This window comes from Thalia democratica, unplaced genomic scaffold (genome assembly GCF_965202585.1).
Source record: "Thalia democratica unplaced genomic scaffold, ktThaDemo2.hap1.1 HAP1_SCAFFOLD_691, whole genome shotgun sequence".
In the NCBI taxonomy this organism is placed as follows: Eukaryota; Metazoa; Chordata; class Thaliacea; order Salpida; family Salpidae; genus Thalia; species Thalia democratica.
The window spans coordinates 26,739-51,104 of NW_028139682.1; the positions used below are offsets into that span (position 1 = coordinate 26,739).

The following is a 24,366-nucleotide window of genomic DNA, read 5'->3' on the forward strand; positions in this document are numbered from 1 at the left end:
TTAGTAATTGTAATTTTCATGCAAGTGTTTATTTTGTTGAAAGTTAGTTATTACTTTAACTTTATCTTTAAGATGTAAAAAATTTAACCTATAAAATAAATAAATCTTAAATTAATCTTTATAAATAACTTTTTTAGAGCCTGTTTTCACCTTTTCACAACTGTTTTAAAACTACATATTAGAACACATAATAAAAGTTTTAAATAACAGCTTTATAAAAAAATGGTACCTCATCCATCTAATATCGATATAAAGGAGTTGAACCAACAACTACCAGAAAGTAATGAAACCTAAGTTTCTGGTATTATAAATCCAAACATTTGTGAACAACCTGACACGTCCGCAATTAATTCTGATCATAATAACCAGGCCCAATTTACATCCTTAGCTAAAACATCACCTTACCACCAAAATATTTTAAACCCAATAACATCTGAAAACGAGGTTTCCAATCTTAGATTGAACAAAGACTTCAATAACAGGTATGTTGTATTTTTTTTAATTTTTAATGTAAGTGTTTTTTAAATAATATTTTAACAAATTTATTAATATATAAACTGCTTTTGTAACAACTTTGTTGATTATTTATTTGTTATTTTTATAAATGTTGAATTGAAAAAAAAAAATTTTTGATGTAAATCAGTAGCTTGTTTTTTACGAAAATATAAAATAACTAACAGCATTTGTAGCCTAGGAATCCCCATTGTACAACAAAATATTGGACAGAAAAATCTGAGTAATCCTAGTAACTGTTTGACATCGTCAGTTTCAAATCACAACAACCCTTATAGTGTTGATCACGATCATCTAAAATGTGAAGAAACGACTGATAACTATTATTTGGAAATGGCTCTCAATAAAGACGCTATCTACAAGTTTGTTTAAATTGTTTTAGTTTGAAATCAAAGCGTTTGTTTAGATTACTCTTGCTTGTTTTATTTTAATTTACCAATTTTTTACACAAAACAAAAACTCTTCGCACAAAATAATTTACTACGCGATTTAAAATAAATATTTTATGAGTTAAAAAGTCTTATTGGCTCATACCTGTTATTACAAACTTTATACTTAATCAGTTTGTCAGCAAATTAAGTTTTTCAGCCAAATTAAAAGCTACTTTTAAATTAGTAAATAAGTAAATAAAAAAATTAAAGTCAGAAGTTTTCCTAATATTCTTAAGGTTAAAAATTTTATTTTAACTTCTTAAATTTAAATGAGTCTGTTGACATGGCTTAAAATATAAGAAACTAAAAAAAATCTATTAATACTTGCGGTTTGTGTTCAAGTTATATTTATAAGTTTAAAATTTAATTTTGTTTGCATGATTAGTTTCAAAAAAAAAAAAATGCTGAGAAAATGAAAATGAAAATGAATTCATTATTATACTTTAACAGCTAAATTTCAAAAAAATCAGCTCAACTAAGTTTTAAAGTGATAAAGTTTTGTAGAGACTTAATATAGTTTAGTGAAAACGTATTCCAATTAAAAGAGAACTTTAAACTTTAGTTTGTAGCTTAGATTCTAATAAAAAAGAGTTTGCTAATATATTTCTAAACTAGAACTGAAACATTTAAACAGTTTTATATTAATTTTCTAAATGTTTATTAATTGCCAAAAATGTACTATACTTGGAAAATTAGCTGATGGCCTTAAGGTATGCATACTTAGTTGTTTAGTTTGTGTTAGAACCTGTCATAAAAATTTTGTATGAATCAAAAAAAATTCTATTTATAAACTTTACTAGATTTTTATTTAAACTGTTCAAAAACATAAAGAAAGTTTTTAAACGCCTGTAAAATGCAGTAATAATTCGTCTTATAATTGCCAATATGTTAGCGAAAGAAAAATTACCTGAAATACTTTAACGACAATCAATCTAATATATGTCTAAAAAACACATGATGTAAAATATTTTTCTTACTTTTAGTTTTTCCCCAGTTGCGCTTACACTTAGATTTTTTACAAACCATAAAAGTGCTTAATCAAAATAAATAATGTTATACTTTCAGTTTAACGTTCGTAAGTATTTTATATAGGTTTTAATGAATTTTTGTTCAACTTTATTAATATTTTTGATAAATTATAAAACTATTTTGAGCATGTTGGAAAAATAATAATTTAAGTAATTTATTCTGTGTTCAAATTTATGGCTTTTCAAAGGCTGTCTGTATTATTATCGTTTTTTGTTGGTCTAAAATTACTTAAAGTATTAATATACTTATAATTATTATTGATTGTTTTGTGACCTTTTCAAGAATATATCTTATAATTTAAAGTGTTTCAGTTAATAATACAAACTAAGTATAAACGATTGGAAGTATCTGTTTTAATAAGCTACTTTTTGATATTCAATATTTTTTGATAACATTTTGCCTCAAAACATACATATTTTGAGTACGGCAGTAACTAGTTATTAACAAAATAATCGTTTTTAAATAATAAATATGATTCTGTGTTAAGTAGCAGTAATAACATTTTATGAAAATTAGTTAAAAAACAAGAAATTATTTCTTTATCAAAATCAAACTTAAAAAAACAATTGCAGAAATTAATTTCTACACAGTTAATATATAATGGATAAAACGATAATAAACATGAAATGCTTCACACATTATCATTAAACTTTATAAAAGTATAGTTATAATTGTAATAAAGGTTTTAAATTTAATTAGACGCAATTTCAATTAATTTCAAGCTGTTAAATAATAAAAAAAAAACTATTGAAGTATAAATTTTTAGTTTGATATTATTTAAATTATTTTTAGTTCCTAGTCATTTATAACATCAACAGACACGCCTTATATCCATTGTTGGAAGTCATACTTCTAAAGATCGAACTGAAAACCCTCAAACTTCAAACTTCACAAAATGACGTCACAAGTATTACGACGTCACAATCTTTTGATGATGATATCGAACTGTTTGCCGAAGGGGTTAATACATAAATTTGATATACTTTCTTTTTTAGTGTATTAATGACTGGTAAACTATCCTATTGACTTAGATAAGTAAACATAGGATTTAAAAAACAAGTTCATTGTGGTTTTAAATAATGTTTGTTTATGTTCATAATTTCTTGTAGAGAGCATCTCTATTAAAACATTTAACTAGCTTTATAAGTGTATACAGTGTTTACCTAATATTAAAATGCTTATTTTTTAGTATTTTTTTAACGAAATTAGTATATATAAGGAAACTATAAGATGCAGGTTTAGTAACCTTTAATTTGCAAGTTGTTTTCAATCGTTATTAAATGAATAACTTTAAGATGCAAAAGGAAAATCGTACGTGGAGTTTTGATCCAGACAATGAAGTAGATCATTTGGTAAGTTAACTAATAAAACAGTCGACTTGTTTTCTTAAAATAAAACTCAGATAAGTTTTATGATTTTACTAGATAAGGTATAACAATATAAATGTGGAAATAGAATTATAATACAAAAAACTTGAACAAAACCATATAGTTTGTTCAGATGTAATAAAACTTTAAAATTTTTGACTAATTTTTTCAGAAAAATCTAAAGTTTTTTTGTTAAAAATTAAAAAAAAACTTAGCTATAAACCTATAAAGCTTCTTATAACTATATTTAATAACTTAATGATGTTTTTTTTGTGTTATTAATTTTGAATTTATGGTTATTATTTTGGTTCTATTTGTATACAGATGGTTCTTGCAATTACTGTGCTTCAAAACCAGTTAATAGAAGTGGAAAGAGTAAGTTTATTATTAATAAGTTTAAAACAAATGATTTTTTAAATTGTCTATTTATTAAATAAAATCATCACAAAACAACTTCAGTTCTTTGATAGAAATTTAAGTCGAACAATTTATATTTATGTCTCAATATAAATCACAACTTTAAAAATTAAAAGTTATTATAGTTTTTAGACTAGATTGACTTCAAATTATATACTTTTTTAAAGAATTTAAATTTTCCAGGTTGAAGATATATGTAAAAATATCACATCAAATTACAGCACCCGTTTTAGAAAAACACTAAAATTTGAACACATTACTTCAAGTAGCATTCCATCATTGGAAAACCGATTTCTAGGGAGTTTTGAAAATGAAGTTAACTCTAGAAGTGAGTCAACTACTCTCGGTAATAGCTCATTAGACCTCAGCAACGAAAATATACCATCGATGGATGAAAATGCAGAATATAAGGTTTAAACTTCAATTATGATTTTCAGTATTAACAATGCATCTACATTTTTTTAGTTTTTTTACTGAACTTTCAAACTAAGTAACATGTATGAGCATGTGTTAATATTGCATTTAGGGAGTGAATAATTATGAAAAATGTTTATCTAAAGTATTTTAAAACAAATATATTAGACTAACTTAGTTAAAAAGTAAAAAAAAATTCTATTACTCTCCTTAATTAGTGAGTTTAATTTGATTGACAAGACCATATTTTCGCACATTTGGTGAAGATAAAACTTAACCTTAAAGTCAAGTTAAATTGGTTGATATATCATTAAAAAATTCATTTATAATATCATAACAAAAACATCAAGGTCAATTACTTTACACTTCTTAACAAGTTTGACATAAATAGTTACGTACCAATAATTGATCTTGATAAAGTTTTACAAGTTTGATAGCTAAATATATTTTAAAGCTTCTCTCTTCACCAAATGGTCATTCAAAAGAATTTATTACGGCAACAGCAGAACCACAACAAGTTTTTCAAGGTGAATTTAAATTGTAAAAACTTTTGTCAGTCATAAACCTATAACGGAGCAAAGCATATTTGAATCTAATAAACTCTTTAGCGAGCTAATATTAATTTTTAATACTTTTTAGTTAATAAAATTAAATAAAACCAAACTTTTAATCATTAAAAATCTACATTGTTTTGTAAATTTATGTATATATTATATATATATAAAATTTTAAATTACTTTTTTATTTGGCTATTATTCTAGCTGAACTACATAAAAGTTTGAAATATTTAAATCTTTCAAAAATACTTATTTTAATGCTAATCTTTTTTGACAATTAAAAATTAAAATAATTTACACTCTTTTGTCAAGTTTTTTAAAGTTTAAATTATTACACTCTAATGAAAAAATAACAACAATTTTGAATCGTAAATGCTACTGGAATCAGCAAAAACAATATTTGAAAACTTTTGAACCGTTAAATTAATAATCTTATCATAAAAATTGTATAAATTTGTACATGTTAAATTAAAATAAGAATTTAACGAAAGTTTTAAAAGAAAGTTCAAGCTATTTTTTGTTATGAATAAAAAAATTTACAAAAATTCTTCAACAGTTTTTATACATTTTTGTTTTTTATCATACTATGTCATTTTATGCGGAAAATTTTTAATTTATGGACAAAACCTCAAAAATGTTTTATAATTATTAATAAATTATAAAAAAAAAATTTAATAGAAATAAAATAAAGTAAAAAGTATAATTTCTTAGTTTTTTTTAAGACACATGTCTCTGTTTTGTATTAATACTTTGCTACTAACCTCTAAACAAATCTAAATTTATATTAACCTTTTCATATTTTTGTGTAAAACATCAATAAAAGTTATGTCATAGTTTTCTACAAATTACTTTTAATCATATTCTTAAAACAAGATATTTTACTTAATTTCTTAGTCCTTTGTACTTTTTAAAAAGCCGGAAAGTTATAATTATCTAAACTGACAAAATAAACTGTAATTGAAATGTTCATTTTTTGTTGTGATTTTGTATAAAATAAGTTTTGTTATTTTTGTCCTACAGGATAACATTTTTTCTAAATTTTCTTAAATAATTACTCAAAACATGAGTTTTAAGTAATGTTTATGTTATAAAGATTGTATTAGTATAAATAATTAAACTTTATGTCTACCTACTTTTTTTAGGCAATAAGTTGGAAGGATTAACGCTATCTGAATACAGTGAAGGTTTCATAAGTGGAAGAGTAGACAACAAACTAAGGAAACCGAGAGTGACTTTTCCAGAATCTACAAAAACTATCTTGAGAACGTGGCTTTTTAAAAACTTGACTGTTAGATACAAATTAAATTCAAAAGTATTGCTATACACGCGAAATATTAAATCTGCCACGTAGTTCATTTAAAAAGAATTAGTGAAAATATTCACTACTTAGTTCACGTAGTTCAAATATTAAAACTGCCATCTCAACTTCAATCATAGCTCTTTTTTCATTACTTTTTTTTATTATTTTGTAAATTAAAGTTTTAAATATTTTTAATATTCTTTAATATTTATTGCTAATGGTATTTATAAGTTTATTTAAACGGAACGGAATTTAAAGCTTTAAAAAATTTGTGATTAATACATAACTAAATGAAAATTTGTTAGTTTTGTGTTTAAAAAAAAAAGAATTTAAAAAGATTTTAAAATTTATCGGTCGTTTTTTTTTTTTGATTATTCTTGATTATTTAATTCTAAATTATTTATTTCTATTTATAACAACCGTACTATTTTAACATATTAATTATTTTTAAAACTATTCTTTTTATTTATCAATACCATGCTTTAAATTCTTGAAGAACATAAGAGTTATATATATAATATGAATGAAGCATTAATTGACTAGATTACACTAAGATGATATTATAGTTGTTTTAATTTTATATATATTTAACTTAGAATCCTTATCCATCAGAAGTGCAGAAGAACATTTTAGCAAGACAAACCGGACTGACATTAAAACAAATAGCTAGCTGGTTAGTTAAAATTATAATACTACCTTTCGTAGTACGTGTATTTTTTAACTTTTAAGCAAAATTAAATGTAAAAGTTTTTCCATTTAGCACTGTAGCAAAAGTCAGTCAACTAAATATATATTTCGAGCAGATCTCATCAGTAGAGTAAAAAGCTAACAAGAGATAGGACTTTACAATTTATAAAGTAACCAAGTAATTATAATTTAAACAAGAGAGTAATAAAAGTCAAGTGCAACTAGTAACAATTAAAGTTATTTGAGCTTGGTTTCATTATAATAAATTTTATTTATAAATATGTTTTTAATTTTATTTATATATTTTTAATTTTTTCCTTTAAAAAGTTAAACTTGGGTCTTCTTGTTGTATGAGATATATCTGCCAAGTATTTAAAGTCGAGCTATTTTATTAAACCTTCAGAAAATAAAAGTTATAAATGTTTAATAATAGGCCTTTAAGTTTTAAATAAAGTATATTTATCAAAGATAAGATTGTAGATAATGCTTTTTACTGAATAACTTTTAAGTTTCACTATTATTTGATACAAACTATTTTTTTTCTTTTACAGGTTTATAAATGCTCGTAGGAGGATTGTACAGCCAATGATTGATCAGCGTTACAGAGCAGGTTACTTTTTTGTTGTTTTAAACTATTTTATCTTACTTTTATCAAGTTTTTACTAACTATTGTTCGTTAAATTCGTACATTTATTTAAAAATAATAACATAAATTTTGTTTCTCTATTTTTTTAAACAACACATAGTTGTAAAGTTACTTATTGACAATTTGGGTTATTTATAAGTATACTTGTTTATAAGCTGCATTATGAAAAAATATTTATTTTAAAAAGCTTCAAAGCAAATGATGAACGTTCCCTCTCAAGACCAGATACAAGTAAACAGTGGATTTAATTCAGGACATCAATTAAGATATCCTATAGCGAGTAGGTTTCAAGGTATATCGGATCAAAGTATGTTACTAATATTTGACTTATAATCGAGAAGCTAATTAGCTGTATGAATATATACAAAAATAAGCATAATTATCTATTATTAACTTTATTTTTGTTTCGAAAAAGTTGTAACAGCAGAAATTAAAAATTAATTTTTAAAATTAACAAAACTCAACTATGATTGAAAAATTGACCAGTAGTTAAAATAGATATTAAGAAAAGAGTTATTAAAACAACTTAAATTATATTTTAGGATTTCAAGGGATGTCTGCTAAAATAATAATGAGAAACAATTACAATCAACATCAACCAGGAACTCCAAACCTTCATCCCATGGTTCATCCTCCGTTTATGAATTTTCTTCCACACAACCAACCTCAAACGAGTGTTTACCCTTACTACGTTCACCATGGCACTACTGCAGTGCACCACGGCTATCAGATGTCTGGTAATTATTCGGGGCCCACTTTCTAGTCGCTTGGCAACTGATCACTTAACAGGCAATGTATAAATACATAAATTTTAAAAATTTCTTTAATGAAAGTTATTTTGATCAAAATTTATTAATAAGTTTTGATAATTTTAAAAATATTAGGCAATTTTTTCAGTAGCTTAAAATGATTAGACGTTTAGGGTTAAGTGTTGTTCGTTGAATTCTATTTCTCACAAACAAATTTTTCATTTAGCAGTGATACTAGATTTTTGTTAAAGACTACCGCATTAATAAATTTTTCACATTATTGTTTTTCTTCTTATGCTAGTTTAAATTTATATTCAAAGTTTACAAACTTTACTTAACTTTATTATCTAAAAACGATTAAGAAAAGACACATTTAAGTTTTAATATAAACAAAATTTATTTATGTTTAATGTAGCTTGTAATTAGTTTGTACTGTTTTAAATGTCAAAAAATAAAGATAACACTAACCTAAAGAGAGTGAGTCATATTATGAAAATCAAAAGGATTGTTTGTATTGATAATTTTTAAAAACTTATTTAAAAAAAACAGGTTTTACAAATAAAACCGGACAGTCTTAGTTTTTCCTCGTATATCTAGATAAATGAAACTTTCTAGATTAAACTTGAATTAATGATAAATTATTACTGGTAAAAAATAAGTCCTAAGTGGGAAAAGTATTGCATATATTTTGTTATAAAAGTTTGTATAACTTATTAGTTGTTTAAGATGTAAAGGGAATAGTTCTTTGCAATAAACGGTTGTTTTCAACATTAGTTTTTCAACAATTATAATTTTATTTATCTTAAGTTTAGTAATGTTTTATAGGAAAACATTATTTTTAACTGTATTCTTTTTTGAGAACCTGATTTACTGCTCTATAATTTTAACCAAAAATTTTAAAGTAATTTTAATACTAATTTTTAACTAATTTGTTTCAATAAATTTTTACAAAAACATTATAATACTTTGTAAAGCGATTCAGTTTAATTAGTTATGTAATAAAGCTTGATGTTTGATGAAATGAAAATTATTTTTTATTTTGATTTTTAGTTATTTAATTTTTGTAGTTTTTGACTTAGTAAACTACTACTTGGTTAACTTGAAAAATTATTATTTACTAATATCGTAAAGTTAATCTTGAAATTTGATTGACTAGTTCAAGTTCGTTATGATATTTAATCTTATAGATATTTAAACTATGATCAAATTTTTTTGTTAAAACTCGGAAATAGGTCATTCTTGACATGAAAAAATAAAATTAAATAAAAATGATTTAAACATTGACTTATCGATAAATTAGTAACTGTTAATCGATTATTGAAATCAAAAGTTTAATAAAAATTAAGTATTTTCATTAAAAGAATTTCAATATGATGCTTCTTTCCATAATGCACGTATGTGGTCCTGAGAGAGCAAATGATATCTACTCTATTTATTTCTTTCTTTGTTTTTAAATAATAATGAAAATAAGATTATCTTCTTAAGTCTTTAATCTATAAAAAATATACAAACGGTAAAATTGATTGTCAAAACTTGTAATTTACATGTATCACAAATATCCATAATATCAATAAGTTTTCCAAATAATTTTTTAATTCAATCAGTATGTCCTTAAATTTTGTTACCATACACAAATTATACGATCGTATTTTATTTTCTGCTAAGCTACTCGCATTCTTGTTGCGTACGTAAATATTTCGACAAAAATAAACGTGTTAAGTTCAGACATGTATCCATAAAGTTTGTTGCTAAACAAAACATTAAGGGATAATAATTGTTCACATAAACTTATACGAGGTCACTAGGGTGTTAAGTTTTAATAAATTGTAATGAAAGTTTGTTGTTACACAAAACAATTAGGATTTTTTTTTGTTTGCAAAAAATTATTTATTTACCTAATTTTATAAATATAAGCTGGTACAAAATTCTAAATTGGTTTAATACAACTTTTTACCTTATTAAAGTTATAAAACAACTGTGTTAACTAACAAAAAGTAATTTACAATTTTAAAACGACTTATACAGAAATTTTTTCTAAAATGCAAATTCAATATGTGAGGAAAATATTATAAAAAAAAAGTTTAAGAGCAAAAGAGACAAATAAACAAATCTTGGTTTAAATACATAAATTTCAATTTCAAATACAATATAGCAAATCTTTACATTAAAAGTGTCCACATCTTTTTTTTGTTGTTCATATTAAATCTTTATAAGTTTATATTGGTTTACTTCTATAAATTTCCGCGGCTAGAAAATTTCCGTGATTTTTTTTTCTTAATTGTTTTGTTTAAACAAATATTGAGTCCTGCAAGCTCTAGATTTAGTTTAAAACGTTTTACTAAAAGATTTTAATAAAACAAGAAACACTTAATCATTCACTTAGTATTGTTTGGCAACTTAAAAAAAATAAAATGTTGATAATACAGTTTATCACACGTTTTTACTGATAGTTAATATTATCATTGTATGTTTTATCAAAGTTGGTTTTTACGTGAAGTACGTGAAAACGTTTCTCCGATGTCTATCAACAATGTAAAATTGATTAAGTTTTGTACGAGCCCTTTGGTGGTTGTGACGTCATAATACTTGTTCTTAATCATATCAAGTCTAAAAAGTTTGATTTAACAAATGTACAAGAACTAAAACGTAGCCATCATGATCGAATGGGTAGTAAAAAAATAGATAAAATGTACAAATAAAGTTGTGCGTAGTTTTACCACCAGCAAACATGCATAGCTACAGCGGGGAAGCAGAATTTTTAACTTTTCACATCAATTAATGCTTATTAAAAGTTGTGTGGTCAGACAGTTTAAACATTCAAAAGTTAAATGCCAATACCAATTTATATTCTTTTTTTTTTAATTTTTGCATCCCATAAGAGTAAGATTAAGCAAACGAAAATTGATCAACTTTGAACTATTTGATAAAATGACACTTAAAAGCATGAAATTGTGTTTTTTTTCTCTATATCAGAAAAATGTGGAAAGATTACAGAACATTTGATGATGGCCTTTGATGAGTAACACCCGTTATCTAAGTAAAAATGAATTTAGTTAGTTTTTATAGCATAATGATTGAATAAAGTAAGTTTAGCTAACTGTTCAAAATTAAATTTTCTTTATGTTAAACCATTTATACTATTTACATACTATTGTTTCTTTCATACAAAAGTGTAATTGTTTATTATACTACAAATTAGTATAACTAAAAATATAACTACAAATTCGTAAACTTATTAAGCACAATAAAACTTCTCTTTGATAGTTGTTGTTTATAAATGGGAAATAATGTCTATTTATCTATTTACGTTGTTTGTATATATCAGCTAAAACCAATTAAACTTTTTTTTGTATGTTAGACAATTAAGGTAGACTAAAATAACAAAATAGAAAAATAATAAACTTTGAATAATAAGAAAAAGAAAACAACTTTCGTCAATAGTTTAATAAGTAAAACTTATGTCTGTGAAAAAAGCTTTATTACTTTTTATAGTATCCTAAGTTTTAAGTATTAAAAAATTAAAATTTTAAATATTTCTTTGTTTAATCATCTGTGCACTTTTGCTTGTTTGAAAAACACTAAAACATAATAAAATTTTATAGTAAAACGTTATAGCAAAAATTTAGTTATTAGGCAACAGTTAAAATTGTTTTTGTCACCTTTTAGCATTCTTCACAAATAACAAAAAAAAAAAAGGTAAAATCTTTTAAACTCAATTTGGTTAAATTCTTACAACTAGTTAGGCCGCACAAATTTTAAAGACTAAATCTTATGAAAATTATTAAATCTTTCATTAATTTTCTAATCTCGCTCGAGGCTATATTAATAAATTCAGCGATTTCAAGGTGGCTTTCTAAACATTAAAAATTAATTCCCAACTAACTAACAACCAGGGTTATTGATCAAACAATAAACAATTCAAAATTATTTAATGAAACCACACCGGTTTTGAACAATTGCGCTGATTGCTACTTGCAATTTATTCCCCTTTGCTAGAAGTCAGCACATTTTTCAGCTCTTATCTCATGACTGTTTCCATATGTAGCTAGCAAATTAAGATTCCGCACAAGTTAAAGAAACTATAAAATGAACTTTTTATAAAATTTTCAACCACTCACGAAGCCATGTTCACAAAGTTTGCGACTTCAAGGTGACTTTCTAACCAATAAGAATTAAGTACTAACATACTAACTACAAAGGTGATAGATAAAAAGATAGATAACTCGAAATTCTTTAAAGAACCACACAGGTTTTGAAATATTGCACAGATTGTCACTTACAATTTATTCCCTTTGCAAACGGTCAACACATCTCCTTCGCTCTTTTTCTTGCGTGTTTCTGTAAGTGGCTTACGAATTACAGTTTTGAAAATTTAACATTAAAATTTTAGCCGGAGTAAACTAAATGCCTAGGGTTTTAATAATAACTTTAAACTTAGTCTTTTTACATTCTGGTTTATTTGTTTAAGTTTTATGAATACTCTGATAGTAGTTTGATAAGCTGTGTAATATTTCTGAAAATGCAATTAAAATGACATTCTAGTTTTATTAAACTTTTAATATTGACATTATATATTATATAAGTTTTTATTTTCTTAAAAACAAAACTCGGCAGTTGTGATAGCTTTCCTAGTTTCTATAATTGCCTACAAACCTTAAATTCCGACAGGTATTAAATGAATGTCCTAAAAACTGTATATATTCAAAAACTTTTATGTTTAGCAAAATAAAACTAAGCTTGCTATTGTATTGGATCATACAAATTTACCAAATAAGAATGTAGTTAAATTCTAACAGACTTTTCCTTCCCTTCTTGCAAAATAGTAGTTGACATCTAAATGTGCCACTTTGATACGCATCAAAAAATCTGTATACATAATTTAATTTTGTTTTGACTTTCCTTTAAGTTTTTATTAACAACCTCACTGCTTTGCTTTTAAACTAGTTACCTAAACAATTATTTTGCTTAAAATAATTCTACCGTTATTTATTTTCTAAGACTCAAAAGGAAGTAAGTACTACTTTAAAAATCAATTTACGTAAAATATTTATTATTATAGTTAATAATTTGTTTTAAAATATACATTTTTGGTATTTTGTAAACAATATATTTATTAAGTAATTTTTTTATAGAGTATTATTTTTTATGATTACTTTATTTTAATAGTTTGTTTTCATTATAATTCTTAAATGTATTTTGAATCATAAAACAAGCTATTGATATTGCCGATTGCCAGGAAATATGTTTAAATGTATATGTAAACGTTTTTTCTTAAATAAAAATAATATGGGAATGAATAATTTTTTTGTTATACTTATTATCTACTTACTATTTGTTTATAAATTTTTGTCTATCACAAAAAAATTACTCTGTGTAAAGAGTAAAATGTTTTAAACCATATTTAAGAACTCTTATCAGAGGAGAGCCATTTATTATTTACAAAAAGTACTTTATGGATCTAGATATTTAATTTAGATAATCTATCAAGGAAAAACGAAATAAAAATTGTGCTTAAAACTTTAACTATGCAAAATAAGTTATAACTGAAAAGTTTTAGCATAGTACATGTTAAAAAAAAATAGATAGATTTGACAGCAACTAGTAAATAAAAAGCCAATAACTTAAAAAAAACTTTGTAATTAAATTTATAAAAAAAATTTAGGTTATAACGTTTTGAAAATTACTACATATAATAGAAATATTTTTAAAATTGTGGAGAATTTTTAAATTTTACCTCTGATTAAATTCATTTTTTCAAATACAGTTTCTTCATATTAATAACGTTGGTGTAATATTGAGTTCTTAAAATTATAAAAAAAATGAAAGATGATATTTCGAGCTTAAAATACAAGCACATAAAACACCAGGAGTTATGTATGTTTTTTTTGTGCATTATACATTGTACTGTATTGTAAAAACTGATATAAAATCAAATAGTATGAGGGTTGGTTCTGAATAGAGAAAGAAAAAACATAAAATATGATTGTGTCTAAAGATATACGAATATTTTAGTAACAATTTGCTTAAATTTTCTTTGGAACATATGAATTATAATTTAAAAAGTAATTTTATGACTAATTTTAAACGAAATAATTTTAAAGTACGTTACGAGAAACACTAGGTATTGCATACAAAGGTGCAACTAGGACTAAAGTATAGCTATTTACTAGAAAGTTAAATGTTTGTTCAATAGCTGTCTTAAAACAAATCCTTCAAAGCAAATCGCATATACAATTAATAAAACAACGATTTTACTTCTTTACTATTGTTTTATATATTTTTTTAAATTTTGGCGTTAAAAAATTTTGAAAGATAGTTCTTTACTGTATTAAATAAAACAACGTCCGTATAACTATTTTCAAAACTAAGAAAACATAACTAATATAAAATATTAGTTTTTAACTTAATAAAGGAATAAATTTCTTTTGTAAAATCTAATTGTTAGATGCTTTTTTAAATTTGTCATTAAGATAAGAATTTTTTTTAAGTCTCTGCTTAGCGAACGGACCAATAACAAAGTTGTACCTAAAAATTTTTATTAAAATTTATAAACAATTCTTAATTTACTAAAATTTAATTACACCTATTTTGTTAAAGAGAATAAACGGTTGGAAATTATAATCCAGCCAGCAACAAATAAAACAAGATAAAAGCTTCAACCTATCAAATAAAATTAAGACTTAAAATTATCACTATTGGCTTACAATTTGATGAATGCAAATATATGTTAAACTATGGTTTTACAAGTTATAATTAAATTAAGTTTACACTCAGAGTTTATTAAGTACACGTTTTTTATGCGTTAGACAATGTTTACAAAAAACTATCCGAGAATTTACGGATAAAACCTTTTGATTAAAAGTTGTTTATGACTAACAACATAATATTTAAACGTAGAAGTAAAAATTATTATTAAAAATTTGAATTTTTTTGACCTCAAATTTTCTAAACAAAGCTCAGGAAGCAAACAAAACACTAAAACTGTTAATGTTTAGTTTTGTACTTTTTTTACATACACTAATTTAGATATTCTTCATAACTATGTTTGCTATAAAGATTTTCATTGTAGCAGCTGTATTTTTTAAGAAACTTAAATAAGTTTTGAAAAAGTAATTCTTTTTTGTTTTGTTCTTTATTTAAGAATGTTCAAACTGAGTAAAATTAAAAACACTTAAACTAAAAAAAATAACTAAAATTAAAAATGTCTTCAAAAATTACTTACCATTAAACATATCTATTATAAAGCCTTATTTTTAATGATAACAAAACAAACTAAAACAAGACTTATAAATCTTGTTTATACACCTAAGTATTACAATTTACTAAGCTTTAAAGTATTTTTTTTTTATTATTTATTTTATATACTAAATGATCTAAAAAAACAGTAAAGTTTTATTAATTAATTTCAAAAAAGTTGCATGATTTTCATTTCCAGTTATAAGTTTCATAACAATATGTTTCAAGTTTGTATTTAGTAATTAGAAAACGTGTTTAAGTTATTTCTCACAATAAAGTTTCGTTTAGAAACTAAAAGCGTAATTTATTCACTTAAAGCAATAATAAAGTGCTACTATTATTTATACAATTTTATTTTTTCTATACTTTTTATATAACAAAATTTAAGTTTTTTTATTTAGATTTTAGTGGTGCTAATTAATGTTTTTTTAAATAGAAGCTCTATTTTAAAGCTTTTGTTGCAATAGTATATTTTGTAGTGTAATTTAAGACTGATTGATAATAATTAATTTTAATTAAATATTATATCAATGATATAAAAATATTATATTGATACCGTGATAATATAATTTATACATCTTTAAATACACATTAGTGTAAACTTTTTGGTAATAAATTATCTTAAGTTAAATGAAACTACTTAATTAATATAAAAACATTCTTAAGTCAAAAATAAGCTTCATGTTTTTTAAATATTAAATTCTAACTTTTTAATGAAATAATGAGAAGTGTTAATTTCACTAACAAAAATAAAGTACTTGATTGTTTATATTTGTTCTTAAAATTATATAATCATTAAACAGTCGTAAACTTTATATTTTTCTATATGTTATCTTTAAGACTTTTATAATAAGATCGTATCAGTTATAAAGATTGCTTTATTTTTCAGCATAATATCTAAATGTCTCAGTTTGATAGAAGTTAATTAGAGTCTCTAGCTGAAATGTCTTTAAAAAATAGACAGTTTGTTGATGGAATAAGCTATATGAAGGAAGTAATACAAATGGGGACACCTCTTAATTACGAAGAAGGAAAAATGTTATTTTACAGTTATCGTAAGCTCAGAGAACCACACTTGAGCTCTTTTTGTCCCCTTTGTCACACCGATGTAGATGACTAATTGAAAAAAGAGTTGGAATTAAAATCTACAACAGCAATAAACAAAATTTGTGATGATGCTATTTAATTGTTAGATAGTTATTGGATTAAGAGAGATACCAATATCAAAGCTGTTGCTGATCACGAAAACTTTCGATTAATTCAGTATTATAATAAAGCTGATGTTACATCAGGACCTAATAAAAGTTTAGAAAACAGAGCAGTCCAGTATTTGTATGAAACAATCAAGTTTCATTTCATATTTTTAACTAGTTTTTTTTTAGAAATTATAAGAAAATTCTGTAAAATGAATTGATTTTTTAAAGATTAGTCAGGATTTTAAAATATTTATCTTTATAAAAATATAAATCGGTTTTTCGATGTTATTAGCTAGTATATTACGCTTACAGCTTTGTGTTATTGAGAAATGTTAGCCACAACTGTACAAACTGCATTCAAAGGGTAATATATTAAACAAAGCAATTTTATTTATATTCAGTTTACTAACGATATGTTAGCGTTAAACTACTAACGTAATAAATCATTTAGATCAATTATTGTTTAATTAAAATTCCGAAAACTAAACCACAATTAGTTTTTACAAGTTCACTTGAAAGCATAAATTCTATTTAATAATTAATGTTAAAATACTTTTTTTATAATAATTTATGTTGTTTGAGTATCTATTCCACAATAAATTTCTCACTATGATTATTTGTTATATATACACACTGTTGTTTTTCGAATATAAAATTATTTTAAAGTATTTAAAAAATTTTAAAACGTTTAAAAGTTTTAATTTTTGAAAATTTTTTAAAACTCATTAAACTTTTTGTCTTTAGCTCAAAGTATTTTATATTTTATTTATATTTTTTTACAACAATTTTTGTGTGATTAATCAAAAAGTCAGTAACCCTAAATAAAAAATATTGTTTGTATAGATGAATTTTACTACAGCAAACTATCTAAACTAATTTCTAAAAGTTCTGCTATTTACTATTATGAGTTAATGGTAAAATTAATCAAGCTCATCCAGTTAAACTTATTATTGCAGTCAATCTTTCCTCATCTATTTTCCGTTTAACTGGTTCTGTTGAAAAAGTATTACTACTGCTAATGAAGCTTATAAAGACGGTTCGTCTCGCCTACCTGAGTTGCCTGAAGAGTTGAAACACCATGCAAACAAAAACATGGAGTTGTTGAAGATGAGAATTAGCGCATGGAGCAAGCTCGTGTAAATGCTTGAATACTAAAGTTTTTATACTGAAACACAAACTTAGCTATGATGTTCAGCTTTAGCTGTTAATATACATATATATTTATAAGTATACTATTTGTGCTATCTATTTATATATATATTTATTTTATTACATGATTTAAGTCTGTTGTCTGTTTTTAAATGCGTTTGTGTTGCTTATAATAAGCTAAGTTCTGAAACATGGATTGTTTTTTTTTAGCTAATGTATAAGCAATTTTTTTATTAAGTATGTTTACTATTTTTACGTAGATTGCGTTATTTTAATTGAGTTAATGTTCGTATATATTGTGGTAATTAATATTGATGTATTGATGTAACTAATAGATATGTTTTTTTCAATGATGATCAGTTTACATAGAATGTTGATAAAAATAAAAATTTTGATTTCAATCTTCCGAAATGAATTAAAATAAACACTTATTTTAGCCGTTTTATAAACAGCTACATGCTTTTTCTTTTTTATTGTAGTGAAAATTTTGATGCAACGTTGTTACGAAGCTATATGGTTTAGTTTATTTTTTTTTAAGTTTAATAACATATGAACTAGTCTACTAATACTGAATTTTATTATTACATTATAACCAGATGACTTCCGTTAATGTGTTAGAAATAGGTAAACCTAAGTTATAAATGTTTTCTTAATTATTTGTAAAGGTTTATATTTTTGTAATTATTATATTTAAAAAATAGTTGATTTATTTAATAATAACAATTATTAGAATATAAAGTTCTGTATTATTTTTTGTGTATATTAATTAATGATGTCTATTTCGTAACAACACAAAAAATAATTTATACAATTAATAATATTTTAGAGTTACTCACTTATTGATTAGTATGATTGTTGTAAAGAAACAAAAATAAAACGAAAAAATACATTAAGTACAAGATAAAATTTCCTTATATTTTGCTAAAAATAAACTTGAAAAATATATATAATAAAACTATTTTGTTTCATACAAACAGTTGTCGCATGACGTTAAATGCGAGAATAGTGAACACAAAATTTTATGTACTAAAAATTATAAACATTTGTTTCTGTTTAAGTTATTTGCACTTAACTATCACCACAAAAGGACATAATACTTACTATTTTTGTTTATTTAATTTATTAAACTTAAGGCTGGATCCAGTGGGTGGGTGTAACTTTTGCACGAAGCGTCACTTTTGCACGAATCGTCACTTTTGCACAAGCCTCATTTTAGCTCAAGGGGACAATTTTGCACGGCGTCACTTTCAAACGGTTAAAATAATTTTATAAAACTCTATTTTTAAATCAAACAGTACAAAATTTGTTCAGAAAAATATACTTGTATGATTGAAATTTTGATAAAGGCTAAAAAAATATTATTGCGAGTTTTTTTTTAATTTTAGTAGCTGATATTTAAAACTAATTCAGAAGTACTTAAATTGGGAACGGGTCACTTTTGCACGAACGTCACTTTTGCACGAGGGGACACTTTTGCATGAGGGTCACTTTTGCACGAGGGGACACTTTTGCACGGCGACTCTTTTGCACGAGCGTAACTTTAGCACGAGGGGACACTTTTGCACGCAAGGTCACTTTTGCACGAGGGGACACTTTTGCACGGCGACTCTTTTGCACGAGCGTCACTTTTGCACGGTGACATTTTTTTTTAATTAAAAAAAAATTAACATAAATATTATTCGCTTTTAAACGGAAGTTGTTTTGAATAAAAAAATGTGGTAGTTTTTTAATGAAATTTCATTGTAAAATTTATTTGAAGTTTTACGTAGAACAATATAATAACGTACCACAACTCATTAATTTATATCTTTTAGCTTAATTTAAACAAACTAGTTGACAACACATTTTTAATTTTAAATAAAAACAATTTTGAATACATTAAATGAAAGTAATCTGAACTTTGTTACTTTTTAAACAGAAAGATAAACTTAATTTAATAAGGCTTTAAAACACGAATCTTGAATATTAATTTTTACTTATATTCTCTTGATGTTAAAATTAGCATTATATAGTTGTTAAATAAATAGTTTAAATATATTTTAATTTTAAAAAGTTGTCAAATTAAAAAAAAAGATTTAGTTAGTTTATGAAGTGTAAAGGTATTTCAGATTTTACCTGATGTTTATTTTTATTTTTTAAATTAGTGTAAGAATAAAAAAAGCAATAAAATAGCACAATTTTTCATGATTTAAACTCAGATTATTTCATGTCAATAATGTTGCATGATCATGATAAGCCAATGAGAGAGTAACATTTGGAAGTTTGAACTTATGTTCACCAAAAGTATCAAGAGATGCTTACACCAGCATTCTATGATTGTGAAACAAGCCAACGAGAGCTTAACGTTAATGTCCTTAGAGCTTTAGGCTTTTATTTTTGTTGTTAGTCAATGCTTTTAAATACTTGATGCTGATTGTTCTACATCAAAGCGTAAATAAATACTAGTTATTGGTTAAAACTTTGCTTATTATGTTAATCTATAAATTTTATATCAAATTATGTTTTTATCTATGTTATAATAAATAAATTGTATGTGCTATTTTAATTTTTCTTTATGTGTATTCCAGTTTAAGTGGTCTAGGTTTTTATGCCTAGGTTCATCATATGAACATTAAACTTGTAACCGTATAGTTAAACATATAAAAAGGCATAGTTGTTGATTAATAAACTAAAATTCAAAATAAACTAGAACAACTTAGTCAAGCTTAAAGTATTTTTTATCCTAGTTTCTGTTTTTTGTTCCTGGTATGAATCTTATATAAGTAATTTTATTCTATCTTTTCGTTAGTTTGTTCCTAACATTAATTTTTACTGTTTAAGATTTTAGACCTTTCTTCTTTTTGCCTTTAATAAAGGTATATTATAAAATTTTAGTTTTCAGTTTCTTTTTATGTTACAGACTTGGTAGTAGCTAAAAAACTTTTAATCGGCCTGCGTGCAAAATTGATTTTCTGTGCGAAAAAGTTATCGTACCAAAATAACGCTGTGCAAAAATTTCATCGTAAAAATTCGATGTTGTGCAACAATGTTCCCGTAAAAAATTGTCATCGTGAAAAAATGTCGCCATGCAAAATTGTCTCTTCGTGCAAAAATGTCTCCTCGTGCAAAAGTGTCCCCTCGTGCAAAAGTGACGCTCGTGCAAAAGTGACACCCACCCACTTAAATTATTTATAAGGATAAAAACAAAAATAAAATGCTTATTCAAGGTTATTTTAATAGTATTAGTTTTGAATAAAGTGTTTTAAAATAAACTAGTTTTTTTTTTATAATAATTAAAATTCTTGTTTAAAATTTACTTAACGTGATTTCTGAAAAGCAAACGGAAAATTTCAAACGAACTGTTAACATCAAAAAATTATTTTGATAAATTAGATTGATATTTAATTTTATAAACGAGCTTTATGATATTTTCAAATATTCTTTAAAGCTAAGTCTATTATATTGATTTCCATTCGATTTACCTTATATAAACTAATGATAAATATAAAATGAAACTTGTTTGTTTCTTACAAATAATTGCGAGAAGGACATTGAAAAAGGACAAAAATAATACTATATGTACTAAGAAATAAAAACGTTGTTGTCTGTTTATACTATTTGTACTTTTAAAACACCACCAAATGGTTTTGTGCTTTACAAACTGTACTGAGTAAAAAATAATTTAAAGCTGGATTGATAGATCACTAACATTAATCTAAAAGAGCAATTTTAAAGAACTTGATACCATTGTAATGCTAAACTTTAAGACAAAAAGTTTTTGCAGCCAATACAAAGCGTATTTTAGGTCTGAAAAAATTTATAAAACTACATTCTAAGTTCATACTTAAATAACAGTAAAACTTCTTATATAACATGACAAAAAATTAGTTCAACTTTCCGAAATGTATTTTGTTTTTAATAATTTTAATGAATAGCAATAAGACTTTTTATTTTAATATTAGTGCAATTTTTAATGAAATTTTGTTATGAAGCAAATTATTTAATTTTATAATTGGAAAGTAATAGTTTCAAGTGAACTAAACTAGTAACACTGAGTTCATTTATCACGTCATAACCACATAACTTCCGCTAACGTGTTAAAGTAATTAAAACTTAAGTTATTTCTGTTTGTTTAATTTGATGTTTAAATCTGTATTATCATCTTTATAATTATCATATTTTAAAACATATTTGCTTTTTTTAATAATGAGCAAAAATAAAAATATATAGTCCTGTTTTTGATTTTGTATAAACAAATTAATGCCCAAATACATTAGATAAATACAAATACTAAAGATAAAAAGTTAGATGAGTTTTAACCATTTTAAAACATTAAAACTTTTAAACGGTATATGTTTTGTAATTTGTATTTATAATTATTCATCATAGTAAGCAGTGTTTTGTCGAATAGGATACTCAAAAAACATTTAGTAATAAAAAAAGTGGTTTAACATTAATCAATAAAAATAAATTATGCTTTCAAGTGAACTTATAAAAACAAACTATGGTTTAGTTTTCTAATTATAAGTAAACATAAATTTGTTTTCAGTGATAAATTATGTTAAAAATTCAACAGTATCATTACTTAGTAAACATAATTGTAAAAAATAAAACTGCTTTGTATTATGTATTAGCTTGTAAGTACACTTGGTAAAGTTGTTGCTAACATTTCTTAATAACACAATGCTGTAAGCGTGATATACTAGTTAATAACATCGAAAAAACGACTTAGACCTTTTCTAAAAGAAAAACTTAAAAAAAAATTGATAATCTTTGAAACCAACTCGTTTTCTGAATTTCCTTATAATTTACTGAAAAAAATGCATGACGTTAAATGCAAAAGTGTTGAATTTAACAATTTACGTGCTAAAAAGTATAAACATTGTTAATTTTTTAAAATATTTTTACTTAAAAGTCTCCACAAAAGGAGTTAATTCTTAACAAACTGTACTTATTAAACTTTTTAAACTTAAAGCTGGATACAGTAGATCACTAGTACTAACTTAAAGTAATAATACTAAAGAATGTAATATCACTGTAGAACTATTATTGAAGACAAAGAGTTTTTGCTGCAAATACAAAGCGTACTTTAGATTTAAAAAAAATTAAAAAGTATTTTACAATTTTCTACAAAATAACAGCAAACATTTTTACATACCAATAAGAACAATTAGTAAATTTTTTCTTCAATTTTCCTAGCTGAACTATGAATTAAACATATATTTAAACCGTTTAAACTACATTTTTTTAAATGGTAGTGCAAGTTGAAATGCATCGTTACTATGAATTAAATTGTTAAATTTATAACTAAAAAAATTATCTTATGAAATTAGCTATTAATATTGAGTTCATTTATCTCGTCATAACCACATGACTTCCGCTTGTGTGTAGAAATAAGTAAACCTAAGTTAAATATGTTTGTTTAACTGGATTTTTAAATCAGTATTATTATTTTTTGTAATGAATATATTTAAAAAACAAAATGCTCTAATTAATCATTATTAATTTTCAAAGTTTAATGTTTTGCTTTTGTTTTGTATAAAGAAACATAGTTTATGAACAATTCAAAAATTTTAAATTTAGTAACTTTTAACTTACACTAATACTTAGTAGATTTTTAAGATATTAGTTCAGACAGTTTTCTGTAGTAAAATTTACTTATATAATAAATACATATAGTATAAGGGTTGTTCACTTTTCAATGGATATTAATTTATGAATATTAATTTTCATGCTAGTTAATAACATCAAAAAAACGATTTAGATATATTACTAAAAATAACTTTCGGATATTTTCGGCTGTACTTCATAACCAAGTATTTTTTGTGAATTTCAGTATGATTTAACTTAAGAAAACTATTCAAAAATATAAAATGAAACTGGATTGTTTCATACAAATAATTGCTAGCTATGATCATTCAGAACGATGAATATAGTTATAATGTTTTAAAAAATTTAAACATTATTATCTGTTTCAATTATTTGTACATAAAAATCACCACTAAAGGAGTATATGCTTAAAAAACTGTATTTATCAAATTAATAAAACTTAAGGCTAGTACCAGTATATTACTAGTACTATCTCCAATTAAGAATTGTATAGGCTATCATATCATTGTAGAACTATATTTTAAGACATCCAGTTTTTGCTGAAATACAAAGCGTACTATAGATTTAAAAAACGTTATAAGGTAATATCAGACTTTTGCACTTAAACTTTTTACATATCATGACAAATAAAAATAATTTTTTGAGTTTAATGAATTTTATAATAAAATATTAAGCTGGTTTATAAATAGCAAAAAGTTTTTTGTTTTAGCTGAAGTGCGAATTTTGATGCATCATTGTTGTGAAGCTGAAAAGTTAAGTTTATAACTAAATGAAAATAATTTCATATCAACTTAACTATTAACACTCAGTTCAATTATCACTTCATAAACACATTACTTCCGCTCTCATTTAGAAGTATTTAAACCTTAAATTATATATCTTTAATTACTATATGTTTAAATCGTTATTTCTATATTTGTAGTTTTTCTACTTTAAAATTATTTGTATGTACTAAAACCATTAACAAATACAAAAAAATCAGTATTGATTTTGGTATAAGCAAATTAATGCTGCTTAGTTTAAAAACTTTACAAAAAATATTAGTTTTCTAACTGCAAACTTACTTTTGGTAGAGGTATTTTGTAT

The 24,366-nt window shown here is 23.8% G+C and overlaps 1 protein-coding gene across 1 annotated transcript; it reads left to right on the forward strand.

The window, feature by feature from the left end:
* Positions 1-222: 222 nt before the first annotated feature.
* LOC145846858 (homeobox protein Meis1-like) lies at positions 223-8,124 on the forward strand. Its single transcript, XM_082953440.1, has 13 exons — positions 223-280; positions 389-482; positions 690-875; positions 2,792-2,933; positions 3,269-3,325; positions 3,665-3,715; positions 3,941-4,168; positions 4,626-4,698; positions 5,871-6,016; positions 6,625-6,701; positions 7,267-7,325; positions 7,549-7,668; positions 7,904-8,124. Exons 1-13 carry the CDS (start codon positions 223-225, stop codon positions 8,122-8,124), a joined length of 1,512 nt encoding a protein of 503 aa, XP_082809566.1.
* Positions 8,125-24,366: the final 16,242 nt, after the last annotated feature.